The sequence below is a fragment of the Anguilla anguilla genome, chromosome 5, assembly GCF_013347855.1.
Source record: "Anguilla anguilla isolate fAngAng1 chromosome 5, fAngAng1.pri, whole genome shotgun sequence".
In the NCBI taxonomy this organism is placed as follows: domain Eukaryota; kingdom Metazoa; phylum Chordata; class Actinopteri; order Anguilliformes; family Anguillidae; genus Anguilla; species Anguilla anguilla.
This window is the reverse complement of record NC_049205.1, coordinates 62,987,943-63,002,000: the sequence shown is the minus strand read 5'-3', so window position 1 is coordinate 63,002,000 and position 14,058 is coordinate 62,987,943. Positions and strand designations below refer to the sequence as shown.

General features: G+C 47.2%; 1 protein-coding gene across 7 annotated transcripts in view; it reads left to right on the top strand.

Annotated features, from left to right (window-relative positions):
* LOC118227762 (sodium/potassium/calcium exchanger 2-like) overlaps positions 1-14,058 on the top strand; it is a 59,845-nt gene that overhangs the window by 39,812 nt on the left and 5,975 nt on the right. For 5 of the 7 annotated variants that reach the window (XM_035418617.1, XM_035418614.1, XM_035418612.1 and 2 more), the window contains 3 exons: positions 3,690-3,740; positions 7,948-8,043; positions 9,195-9,271. In XM_035418617.1, the coding sequence (XP_035274508.1) occupies positions 3,690-3,740; positions 7,948-8,043; positions 9,195-9,271 (224 nt within the window). The remainder of the gene's footprint in view (positions 1-3,689; positions 3,741-7,947; positions 8,044-9,194; positions 9,272-14,058) is intronic. The other 2 variants (XM_035418619.1, XM_035418616.1) reach the window with 1 other exon arrangement.

Genomic DNA, 14,058 nt, shown 5'->3' with positions numbered 1-14,058 from the left:
GCTCAGCGCGGGCTGATTTAGAGAGCTCAGGCTGATTTAGAGAGCTCAGCGCGGGCTGATTTAGAGAGCTCAGCGAAGGCTGATTTAGAGAGCTCAGCGCGGGCTGATTTAGAGAGCTCAGGCTGATTTAGAGAGCTCAGCGCGGGCTGGTTTAGAGTGCTCAGGCTGATTTAGAGAGCTCAGTGCGGGCTGATTTAGAGAGCTCAGGGCGGGCTGATTTAGAGAGCTCAGCGTGGGCTGATTTAGAGAGCTCAGCGCAGGCTGATTTAGAGAGCTCAGCGCAGGCTGATTTAGAGAGCTCAGCGCGGGCTGGTTTAGAGTGCTCAGGCTGATTTAGAGAGCTCAGCGCGGGCTGGTTTAGAGTGCTCAGGCTGATTTAGAGAGCTCAGTGCGGGCTGATTTAGAGAGCTCAGCGCAGGCTGATTTAGAGAGCTCAGCGCAGGCTGATTTAGAGAGCTCAGCGCAGGCTGATTTAGAGAGCTCAGTGGCTCGGCGCGGGCGATGACAGCCTGTCCGCTGTGAGATTAATTGGAAACGGCAGGACTGGCGCTCAGGCCGCGGAGTCCGAGGGGCGGACGCTGCTCGTTCGTGCGGGAAAAAGAGGAAAGAGGAAAATTAAAATAAAATAAATACAGACCTCCCCCCCCCCCCCCCCCCCCCCCCCCCCACCGATGCCCCCGCACACCGTGGATTTCGCCACAGGACAGCGGGGTGAGAACAAGCGCCGCGACCGACTTCAAGCTCGAGAAATCCGCTTGGGGTGTCGAGACGCAGATGTCTGTCTCTACATGGGACCGCTCCACGGGGTCCAGCCATGTCGGCACACCCCCTCCTCCTCCACTACCCTCCTCACCTCAGACACAGACCTCGTCAGGTCATGTCATGAACTGTCCTCGTGACCATGACCTTTGACCTTTGGGTCCAGGCTGTCAGTCTTCAAAAGTGACACAGACGGGATAATTTTACTGAACCAGACCAATCAGCATTTCCCCCAAAGAGAGAAAACCCTCCTTTATGGCGAACCTTTGAATTTCAATTAAGGATGGGGGAGAAAAATACAAATAAATATCTCTCACAAATATAAATCCCCTTAAAGCACATAGGTTTGTAGGTTGTAGTGAAAAGCACATATTATGTATGAAATTATGTTATTTTGTGTTTCATGCACACAAATACAGATTTCCTATCTGTGTGTTTGATATACTGTGTTCTCCTGATTGCGAGAAGATGTTTTAACCGTGTGTCTTTATCGTGATCCCTCTTAGACTCTTTACAGCATGTGGCTACTGCAGTGGAGCTTATAGAGTCAGTATATAGGCTTGGAGTTCAAGTGCTCTCTTGCTAAAATATATATTTTTTTACTCAGCTAATGATTATTTAACATCACTAAGTCCAGGCTGGTGGGGGGAGAAAGCTTTCGTTGTCCACCATGTCGTTTTTGGAGGGGGTGTTTTACCAGAGCACAGGTACTCCCTGACCCCCCTGATGAGGGCATCAGAGCCGAGTTATCCAGTTAGTGACACCCCCCCCCGTGTTTTCAGCGAGGGAGGTGTGCACGTGCACGCTAAGCGGATTGTGAGCGCCTCAGATAGATCCATTCCTCGGCCGGGCTCAGAAGCGAGGCTTCCCCTCCGCCCCGTTTGATCAATTAGTCCAGCCGCAGGGTTTTTTGTTTAATGTTTCGTTTGTTTGTTTGTTTGTTTCTCTCTCCTCTGCGTTGTGTAGGCTGTCCTTGTTGTGACTGTGCAGTTCGGTCAGCGATGACGTTTTTTTTCCCTGTTGGTAGATCTCAAAACAAGCCAACAAGCTTGTTTTTTTTTTTTTTTGGAGGAAGGGCATTAAGGAAATCGACTATACTTAAAATATTTTAATAAAATGTATTGTTGAGATATCGCAAAACTGAAGAATATGAGGACTTTTTAAAATTTTATTTTAATGTATCCTTTATCTATTCAGGGAAGTCCTCCTGAGTCTCTTTTACAAGAGCCCTGATTACAGTGCAAAGAACAACACAAATATGCAAAACAACAATGAAAAATGTGTATAGATACACAGAATAGTTCACAGAAGAGAAAAAAATCAACGTTGAAAAAAAAATATTCCTCTGACTAGGCCTGTCTGTAGGCCTTGGAAATGGCCCATCAGTTTAAGAATGTGCCACTCTAAGATATTTCAATAATTACACTGCTGTGCAAATGTATTTGGTTGCAGAAATTGGCCGATGTGTCATACTGAGGAACGGTACAAGTGTACTCAAAGGACCAATGATTGAAATGAATAGGAAATGCTGTCATGAGGGTTACTAGTTATAGGTCTGATGTGTATGCAGGGGTCTAATTCTCTACCACCTTTTTGCAGTAAAAAGAAGACATTATGACGCGTAAGCGATGCTTCTAATGGGTTTCAATTTATATAGTGGCTTTTGTCTCACAGTGACCTGGGGAAACCGAATCACCCCCGTGTGTCAAACCCGTCATTTTGCACAAGAGCACTCACCGCACGTCGGCTGAGGTGGAGTGGAAAAGATTCATTTTTTCCCCCAGAATCCTTTGTGCGTTGCACAAACCGGCTTCGCGGTGCTCAGTGCGAACCTCTGCTGTCTTTCCCACCTGGATTCGGTCCTCTTCCCGTCCGTCAGTCCAAACGGTGGTGTTGTTGTTGCACACGCGAGGGGAACCAGTGTGCGGTCCATACGGTCTGTGCTGGCTGTCTGGACCGACGCAGAAATGTCACGCAGTCCCACGTCATCTGTTATAAATAATAACAGAAAAGAAAGAGCTGGATTCGCATGTCGTGAGAGACGTCAGCTCAGTAGCCGGTTAGCCACAGGTCATGCTGACACGCTGAGCGTAGAGCTGAAGCTTTGTTGTTTTTTTTTTGGGGTGGGGGGGTGGGGGTTGGGTTGCCTCCATTTTGATTTCAGTCACGCACGGAATCCTGGCTCGTGCATTGTGACGTCTGACGTGACTCACGCGACAGACAGCTGAGGCGGTATGGGGGGGGTGTGGGTGGGGTGGGGGTGGGGTGGGGGAGGGTGGGAGTATTTCCAGATGAAAAATGCTGTTGCTAAAAATATCTGTGCATCGCTCTGAGTCCCAGATTTAATTGTGCAATGATGGCCGCTTCGGCTTTTGTTAGAAAAGAAATTCATCTCAGCATCACGCAGGACGCCTGGGACAGCCAGCATAGCCGCACACAGGTGTGCTGCTGCTTACAGGAGGGATCTCTCCCCCCCCCCCCCCCCCACCCCCAGTGTCACACCAGCAGGAAACTGTGCTTTTCCAGCAGGTGTCCTGTAAAAAAGAACTGCATGATAAACCAAACGCGGGCCTCATGTCATTTACCTTGATCATAATTCAGAGCTGAGGTATTATCACTGCAGGCTAGGTGCCCTTTGCTTGTATTGTCAAACAGAGGAAGGTGGGAAATGAAAACATGACTTGTTTGCTGTATGTTTTTCAATACATTCTTTTACATTTTTACACTTGGACTTGCATGTGTGTGTGTGTGTGAGAGAGAGAGAGAGAGAGAGAGAGGGAGACGGAGAGAAAGATGTACGAATGCTCTTTTCCCTGTACTTTGCGCCGTGTTGAGATCTGCGTTTGTAAGCTGCTCTTCCTCTTCCCCTCCTTCCTCCTCCTCGTTTCCTCACTCCTCTCACTCCTACCCCCCCTGCTGTGGTGCTGTAGAGCTCGGGACGTACGGAAAGCTAAAATATTATCAGACAATGACTGAGGAAGGTAAGAACCCCGCTCTTCTGTTCACTTCAGTACTTCATCGCTTCATCCCCCCTTTCCCAATTCACATTCCCTGTTCACAATTCCCATTCCCAGTTCCCATTCCCAGTTCCTGTTCACAATTCCCATTTTCAGCTCCCATTACCATTCTGATCATCTTGCTTTCCTCCTGGTTTTTTTTTTTTTTTTGGTCCATTTTATTATTATTTTTTTAAGTCTTTGGTTCTGATCCAGTGTCTGGTCTCTGTGAGATAAAACCGGCACTGCTCACTGGCTGCCAGGCGCTCATCTGTCCCAAGATTCTGGAACGTTCTGTATCGCCAGCTGGCAAGACCATCGCCATTGGCCGCTTACGTGGCTGCAGCGGTCCAATTACAATCTTGTGTTTTTATTTTACATTTGAGGGCTCATATGCTCTGAGTGAGCCCATCATTAGCCTTGCTTTATCGCTCTCAATATCCCTAATTGCTCATTTGCATGCCTTCACTGCACAGACACACACACACACACACACATAGAGAGAGACTGAGGAGCAGAGGCGCATGGCAAAAGGTCAGACGAACACCAGAACCAGAACCAGAACCAGTACCAGAACCAGAACCCAGCTGAGACGGTCCTCACTTTGGGAAGTGATCCTGCCATAAAGTGCCACACAGCACAGATGTTCAGAAACTACAACCGGAGCGATCCCAGCTAAATGCTGCAGCTATGGATTAATAAACTGGCATGTTGGTATTGTCAGCTGGAAGCCCATAATATGCTGTATAAATCCAGGGGATCTGACAATAGCTAAAACAAGACTGGCTGCTCACTGTGCTTATTTGAACAGATTGACAGAATTAAGGAGTTCTTTGTAATACTTATAGGTAATTTTCACAAGGTCTTGTGGGAATTGTAGTTTTTTTTTTTTTTTTTTTTTTACAGCCGCATTTTCAGACGGCCCATACAGACTGCCCACACGGTCGCGAGGGCAGTCTGTACGGAGAGTGGGTGGGGTCACGCGCCCCCCCCCCCAAGCCTGTGTAACGAGCAGCTTCAGCCAAGCCAACCTGCCTTGTGCTTGGAGAGAGAAAATCCAATATTGCCAAGGATGCTATCTGGAATTTTCCAAACCCTCACTCTCATTCCTGGGGGTGGGGGGGTGGGGGGGGGTGCGGCTCCTTACGCCTCTCTCCCGGTGGCCTCGGCCGCGTGCAGACGCGAGAGCCTTACGTCAGGCGGGTTTTTGGGCGAAAAGACGGAATGACTCATCGTCGCGCGAAGCTGGTGCGACCGACGGAGAGAATAAGCGGAGGAGAGAAAGAGAGAGAGCGAGAGAGAAAAAAAACCCATTTTATTTTCATACGGCGCTTTTTTTTTACTGACACTTTAACGGGGGGGAAAAAACTGCAAATAGGAGGGAAAAACTCAGGCAAGACTGAACACGAGCCCACAAAAAAAACACACACAGCGAGCGAGATAAGAAACAAAAAATTACCCAGCAGGGATGAAAAAAATATTTCTAAAAATCTCCATGTGGGAAGAACTTAGCTTTTGGGGGGGGGGGGGGAGCCCATCCTCTACTGGCCGGCACAGTTAGCGACCAGCTAAACGGTGATGGGGAGGCAATGGGGAACCTTATCAGAGCAGATAGACAGCGCCGACTGTAACATGGCTGACCCATTTTGTGTTTTGCTCGGCTAGATCCCCCATTGCAGCTCTGTTACCGTTCAGTCTGTCCTAACTATTACACCAGGCTGGCCAGCGGAGGATGGGCTCCCCCTCTCTCTATCGCCAAGTTCCTCCTGAGATTCCATCATGTTGGGGATTAAAAAAAAAAATTTTTTTTAACCTCAATTGCTTGCTTTTTGGGGGGTTCAGGTCTGGATTTTTGTTCCAATTTTCTTTTCTTTTTTAACTTCCACAGTAAAGTGTCTTCGAGACTGTGTCTCTATAAAAAGGACTATGCAAATAAAACTGAATTGAATTGCACTGAATAGACAGGCTGGCTGGGCAGATGCAGCCCGAGGTGCTAGGCTAGCTGCTGAAACAGGCAGTCCGAGCAGAGGAGTGCATATTAACGCACACATCAGCAGGAAGACGAGGAGCCCAGAGTGGAGATGACCACGTCAGGCCAGGCTTCCTTCGGTTCTGAGCCGCAAATGAAAATGTATATGATCATCTACCCCGTTTCTTAATGAGCTCTGATTTTTACATGTTACAAGCCCAGTTCCTTACCCACTACACTACACTGCTGCCAAACACAGTTGAAGGCTTCTGCTATGAACAAAATGCACTATGACACCCATCAAACCGCAGAAGTTACATGGGCTGGTCCAGTCATGAATTGACCTATCGAATCGGATTTTACTGCAGAGGTGCAATCCAAAACTGACCAATCAAAATGCTTGATACTTGAAGGGTGTTCCCATAGCCAGTGCTACTGTTCGCAGCAGTGGCACAGAGCTCGTAGAGATGAATCAAAACCAGGGCCAGGTTAAATGCACACGTGTGCTTTCGCAAAGGCACACACACACGCACACACACACAAAAACTGCCGCGTCACTGAGACGATCCGCACTCCGCAGGCTGGGGAGGAGGTTCAGGTGCCGTACGGGGAGTCGTTAAAAAAGCTCGCTGGGATCAAACAGCACCTGTCTCCCCGGGCACAGTGTGCGGCACAGTGTGCGGATAAAGCCGCCGTCATCCCTGTGCAGAAACCGATAGCCAGACAGCAGCAGCTAAATCCCCCGTGGGCTTCAAAGGCTAGTCACTCATGCCAAACTGCGGGCTGTTTTTCAAGTAATGAGTTTTACTCCGTTTTTTTTTTTGTTGTTTTTTTTTGGTATGACTTTCTGTGCCCATCTGAAACTTGTAATAGCTTTATGTTAAATTGTACAAAAAAAAGCAGAGTCCTTTGCTCAGATTAATTTAGTCCCATTCTGACAAATGGACTTAAAATACTGTACGTTCTGTAAAAGACACGTTTAAGATTCTCTGCTTTCTCCAACAGACACAAGACAATGTGTTAGGAAGCCCTGTGGATGAAAGGCTTATTATAACCAATCGTATTTATGTATTTTAGATCATGTGGTCAAGTGGAACATTGTTAGTAACGTACAGTAGTTGTGGTCAAAATGCAGGAGCTCAATTTATCCGATTCTTCCTCCCCACAGCCTGCTTCACTTTGATCAAATTCTCTTCTTTATCTTTTTTTGTATATTTTCCTTATTTGCCAGAAAATGTTACATAACATCCATGTTATGTGTGATTCATTCGTTTGGCTATGTGTGCATCTCATATTTTGTGTCCGCCTCATAACAAAGCCATTTCTCACTTCTACCACCAACCTGCAGTAACAGGGAGAGGCTACTGTGCAGAATTTCTGTCGAATAGACTAAACGTTCTGTGTACGTGCTATGAGAGCAATCTGTGCCGTTGTAGCTCCAGGACGTCAAGGTAAAATCATATTTCATCGATGTTGTCTTAATATAATGAGGGGCACAGTAATCAATCATGTTTTCCCTCCACATTTAGTTTATATTACAGCATAATGGTTCGGAAATATTAGTACTAACATCATTACATTTTATTAATGCATGAAATACTTTCTCTTTATGAGGTTTCCCTGCATTATAAATTAAATCACTCTTTATATGAAGTGAATTTTATATGAGGCTGACAGAGAATTTATAAAGCCTTAATTAAAATGATACAGTACATTTATAAATTATTCCTTCACAAATTCAGTACTTCATGAAGAATGTGCACACAAAGTTGCTACTCTGAAATAAAGGTCCAAACACAAGGTCAAATTAAAACCAATCATCAGCTTCGACCAACGTTCTTGCACAAATGCTTATGAATGAGTAATAAATATGTTATAATGCTCTGCTGTGTATGCTTCAGGACGACCTTAAGATGAATAAACTTAGTAAAGTATAGTAATAATATCATGATATCTGGAGAGTAGTATTGATTTGTTCTGCTACTTTTGTCACATGTAATTTTTGTTCCTGTGTTAAAGAACAATTGTGAGCTGTTCTCTGCACAGCACTGCCTTTCTTACACAGTCTCTGGGCAAAATGGGGCCAACCTGAGCCCTGTTTTTTTAATATGGTTACCCACAAAATTTAGGGAAAAAAATAAAGTTCTGAAGACCGCCCTGTTACTGTGAGAACACAAGCTCAGAGAACTGTGATCCTGACTGATCCCGTGTCTTGCGTTCCAGGAAAGTTTCGGGAAAAGGCGTCCATTCTGCACAAGATGGCCAAGAACAGGTGCCAAGAAGATGGGGACAAGTCTAACGGGGTCCCGGGTCACACCGGTGAGATTTACCCACACTTTTGTTATCATAAACACATGCATATGCACATTCAAGCGACGCGACCAATCACCTGCAGGTAACATGACCACACACACCACAAGCACAGACTCAAGGGAAATTCAAGGGATTCAGGGATTTTGCTGTTTCCAGAATAGACATGTTGAGTTTGGCATTTCTCCTCTCATCGCACCGCCATTCTGGTTCCTTGGCCGCTGAACATTTTTAATGTGTTGTTCGCATCCATGTTAATAACTTTAGTTAGCGGGCTAGTTAGCGCCCTTTTTAGCGATGCTGTTTCGCCACTCGTTTAATTTGAGCCTTTTTGCGGTTCCCTGCCGTGTGGCTTTGTTTATCTCCGCCTCCTATTCCCCGGACGATTTCCCGCCACGACAGTGGGTCTGCTTGCGGCGCGCGCCGATTTCCATGGAAATAAGCCTTTAATTCTCTGATTACGCGACTGTCCGCGCCTTTTAACACCGAGGGGGAAGAAAGGATGAACCTGGGAGTCCGTTGAGATGAATTAGAAGCGTGCGAGGAGGAGACGCGCTGCCACGCCCAGGAGCATCGCTCCGGCTGGGGGGCTGTGTGCCAGTGACACTCAGCTCAGCTGAACAGACCCGGTGCTCCGTGTCATGGGACTTTCATTAGCCAATGGGAGCAGTCTGTGACCGAGGTCTCACATTAGACCCCCCCCCCCCCACCCTTCCCATCAATTCAGCCAGAATGTAGATTACCATTAAGAAGCTATCTGCATCCTCCACTTCGCCTCCTCCTCTCCCTTCCACTTCCTCCTCTCCTCTCCCACCACCTCCTGTCCCCTCCACCTCCTCTTCTCTCCTCCACCTTATTCTCCCCTGTCTCCTCCTTTCCCCTTCACCTTCTCTCTCTCCCCTCTGTCTCCTCCTCTCCCATCACCTCCTCCTCTCCCCTCTGCCTCTGCCCCTTCTGCTGTCTCTCTCACACCTGTGACATGTGACAACATCACAGCCTATCGTTAAACCGCATGGCCCTGGACGTGGTCTGTGCAGATAGTGAGTGCAGGTTAGGGTTGCACTGGCGTTATTCTGGTGTTGGGATGCAGCACATGGTATGCGATGAACTGACAGAAGCGTGTCCTTGTACCTCTCCCCGCTCCCCCCCCCCCCTCACAGACATGAACCTGCCCAACAGCTCCAGCGTGGAGTTGGAGGTGACCCCCCCTATGAACGGCACAGCGGGACAGGACACGGTAAGGAGCTTTTATTTTTTTTTTAATGGCTGTCTATATTGGGGCTGCCCAACCCTGTTCCAGGAGATCTACCTTCCCGTAGGCTTTTATTTCAACCCTAGCCTGGTCCTGGGGTTCACAAACTGTGGGATCTGTGTCCTAAATCGCTGCACGTGAGTGATTTCACTGCAAGGAGAAATGACCTCCCAGTTAACTCCAAGTGACTCTGTTATGTTTCCTGCTGACCCCCCAAGAATGTGTTTGTTCTTGGTTCGGACCGGCAGTAAATTTGTCACAGAGACTTAAAAAGAAAAGTAAAATAATTTCATTGGATATTAATGAGGTCATTTACAATCCATCAATCTCAATGGCGCTCACCAGCCTCTCTGAGAGAACACATATGTGCTGAGCACTTTTGGGCACCCGTCCCAGGGATGTCTCCTGACCTGCCCCATGGCCGCTCGATCTCCAGGGGGGTCTGATGTGTACCCCCGCATTATCAAACACTCCATTTACCGTGCCGGGGGGGTGCAGCGCCTTATTTTGGGAGTCCAACAAGGGGGGGGGGGGGGGGGGGGGATTTTTAAAATGTCACTCGCTGTGGTTGAGTGCCTCTCCTATTAAACGCTGTGTTCTTCTGGTGTGACAGATGGAACACAGTGTTAACAGTGAATATGTAATGAGGAAGGCAGCCAATCAGTGCATTCGATGCTGGTGTACTCTTTGAAAGGTCACTCTGGATGAGTTATGAAATGTAATTTAATGTAAAGTAACCGAGGCTCATCATTTACCTACAGAATATTATTATTACATACAGAATATTATTATTATATACAGAAAACCATATTATAGTACTGTTTCAAACCTGCACTTGATCAACCCAAGGGTGTTCGTCTCCACTGCATGGTCTGGAAAACATAAAGTATAGAAATTGTACTTCTGTATATCCATGTGGAATTTACCTTCCACATATTTCTGCATATTTTACATTGCTGACAGAGCTCTCTTGGAAAAATTTTTTTTAAGTTTCCTTTTTTTGTTAATCCCATTTAATGATTAAAACAAAAAAAAAATTAACTGATTTAAAATCCTGGCTGCTTTGAAGCAGGGCCTGGAGCCAACTGCCCAAAGAGGGGGCCTGTGGAGAGAGTCCAATGAGGAGCACCCCCCCCCCCCAAAAAAAACTGAGAAAAACAAAAACTGCCCTCTCTTTTACCATCCTGCCCCTCACACACTGGCACAAATGGGGGTCCGGCAAACAAGCCATGAGGGTGGCAGATGGGCCGTCCTGAGTTAAGTGCCCTCTCAAAGTCAGACTGGGGGGGGGGGGTCGGGGGTAGGGGGTGGGGGGGGCTGCAGAGTTTATGGTTTGCAGGGCATGGGTCGGCCAAGGTGCCAGCAGGGAGTCTGGTGTTTGCGGGCCAAATGGGCCTGTACAGCTGTGGGGAGAGCAGCTCACAGCTCACTGAGCTACGCGACCTACGCCAAGGCTGGCATTAGCACGTTAGCAGGAAGCCTGGAGTATCTCTGCTAACAGTCTGAGCACACAGCTCACTGAGCTACGCGACCTACGCCAAGACGAGTGTTAGCACGTTAGCGGGAACCCTGGAGTATCTCTGCTAACAGTCTGAGCGCACAGCTCACTGAACTACGCGACCTACACCAAGAGTAGCATTAGCACGTTAGCAGGAAGTCTGTAGTATCTTTGCTAACAGTCTGCTGCTAAGGTGAGGGGGAGGGGGGAGGGAGGAAAGGTAACTTAAAGGCTTTAGTTCCCACCAAAACTGCAGCCCCGGAATGGTAACGAGCTGTTAATTATCCCCAATTAGGCACTTTACGTCTCTGTCGAGTTCCGTGACTTCCCCTCTAAGGCCAAATTATGTCACAATTAGCAAAGCTGTGCACGCCATGAAGACTAAATGTCTCATGTTCACATCCAAAGACTTCTGGATGAGCCTAAATTGCTTTTGTGTTCTGTAAGGTGCTAAAGTACAAGTGATTCATTAGGAAATAAATTACGTTATTTACATTTTTCAGACAATCAAGATGAGTCACGCTGCATTATGTTAATTAACGTGAGGACAGATACGGGAGCACGTAGAAAGCTTTTTGAAACAACTGTAATTACTCAAAGACATTTTCTCTAAAAAAAACATCACACACAGCAGGCTCCCGGTACAGAGCTTTAAAACCACGGGGTTATGCAAGGCCACGCATCAAACTTTTCTGTTCACTTAAGTGCTCCAGTTGGGAGACTAAAAATGAGACTGTGATCCAGGCACTGGTGTCAATGAGAAAACTAAATCAAGAGCTTTGCCCCAGGACCAAGTTTGAGAACCTTTGAGTTCAGGAAAAAAAAGGATCTTTTTTTCTTAAAGCTACATTAATAATTCTTTTTTTAAAGAGGGATAGTCAGTTTTTCATATTTTTGTTTTCCAGTGATTAGTGCAGTGAGCACATTCCACGGTACTATTTAGGCACAGAGTCGGCTCAAGTATTTTGGTGGCCTTAAATGCAGGAAGTAACCAGGGGCAACCGATCACGGACTGGGAAGGGGATGGGGTGTTTGGCAGAAGCAATGGCGGACCGAAAATGCTATTCCCTCAACACAATAAATAAAAACAAAAAAAAACATTTTAAAACCTCAGATGTGGCCTCGTTCGTGGTCGTGACCCTAAACGACTTCGCACACAGTCTGTTTGAGTCGGCAGCCTGTTGAGACACGTCAGAACCGTGACCGTGCCCAGGCCTGAGTCTGCACTGTGTTAGCACACGTCCCACTGCTGCCAGGGCGGTGCATTCTGGGGAGGGATCTGCTTTGTGCACACAAGAGGAGCGATACGCCTTGTTTCTGCATCGTTTCATCTGTAATACGTGAGAAACGATTAAAAGTGTTAAGTGTTAAAGAGAAACCGGATCCCCTGAGAAAAAATAGTACACGAATGCGGTTTGTAAAATAGTTTCCCTGTGACCCCTGTGTGACTTAGACATCCCCGAGCGTTGTCCTTCTGTGTTATTAACCCTTTAAGGTGTGAGGTCACAGATATGTGATTAGAATGTTCTTAACCGAACATTCCAATGCTGATGTCACAGTCGCTGCTGGCGACTGAAGGCAGCGGAGTTCTAGAACACTGACCCGCTCCTCCATCAGGCTAAATCAGAACTGGGGTAACGGTATGGCTAATTCTGGTACCGTTGCCTGAGTTGGTGGCCTTTTTTGGGGGGGGGGGGGGGGGATGCAGGTCCTGGCTGCTCTTGAGTGGAAACCAAAACCTTTCACTCTGAGTTCATTGGTCACCAGGGCTGGTGCTGACTGCTGCTGTGGCGTACTCCAGAAGCTGCGTCACATTAACTGTTGAGTTCTCAAAGGACTCTGCTGCTCTGGCAACCTCCATTGGGAGGTTTCTAGCCTTTCTTTTTTATTTAAGCAGGAGTTAAGCAGGAGCTGGACAGTCTTCTGTGGTGGAGGAAGTGGGGGGGTGCTGATGTCACACTCCAGTGCTTTCATTACCCCAACCCTGCTCTTAAAAAAATAAAATAATGAAATCCTAACAGTGGTACAGCTTAGGCACTCAGCTGGAGAGAGTGTTGGAGAGCAGTTCAGTGCCATGCCTGTGAAGCTGAGGGGTGAATTTTTTGTTCGGATACAGCGCCAAACTTCTTCTTTTTCTTAACTTCTTTTCAGTTCGATTCAGTTCAAACAGTGGAGTGCAAACCAGAATCCAATTTATGAGCGCGAATTGGAATTACTTCTCCAAACGCTCTCCACAGCAATGACATTTGAGCAGCTGTTTAAAAAAAAAAAAAAAAAAAAAAAAAGTTTTTTCAAAATTCTACATCAGAGTTCTAGAACTCCACTGCTTTCCGTTGCCGGCGGTGACTGTGACATCAGCATTAGAATGTTCCGTCAGTGTTCCAATCACGTATTTGTGCTCTCACTCCTTAAAGGGTCAGAGGTTCACGAGTGCCCGGCGAGTTCTCTGCACATTTTTAACAGTGAACTGTGACTGAGAGAGAAAGAGCAGTCTGTGCAGCAGGCCGCAGCCAAACTCAAGCAAAACAGAGTGACGCGCTAGTTTTTGTTTAAAAAAAAAAAGAAAAACTTGGTCGCTGTATGAGGAGAGGAGGGCGGGGGGGCTGAGCGAGCGCGGCCTCCTTCGCCATGAGCGCTCGCGGTAACTAGGCGCTCGCTTTCGGCTCGGTCCCGCGCGGCGTGTGACGCGGGCCCGCTCCCCGGGCTGGACCCGTTCAGAGCCCCGCCAATTAGAGGTCCTGAGGAGCGGAGGCAGCTTCCTGTGACATCACAGAACGCCGAGCCTGTTTTCCCTCCGCTTCCTCCCCTCGCTTGGCTTGCTCCTGTCCTTTCCCGCGTGGGCCCGCCGTCTCCCGTTGTGCGCTCGGCGCTAGGAGACGAGACGCTCTGATTGGTAGTTCCTGCTATAATTGGCTTGTAACGCCTGTGGTGACACAGTGGAGGCAGGTATACGGGACCGCTATCAGCGTTCGACAGCGTTTCGCTAATGAAGGCGGCACGTCACGGGCTTTTTATTCTCATCTTAATTAAATACGCAGACTGCGGGTCCTTTCTGCATGTAATTATGTACGAAATATAAATATTGAATTCAGATTTTTTTTTTTTGTCATTTACTATGCTCTGTAGCGACATTGGATTTCTGACGTACAAAGGCTAAAGTTGTTATGTAATGTTTTTTTTTTTTTTTTTTTTTGAGAAATAGAATTGGTTTTGATTGACACAAGGTCTCCTCTGGCTTGATGTCCTGACTCTGCCCTTGCAGAAAGGTTAAGTG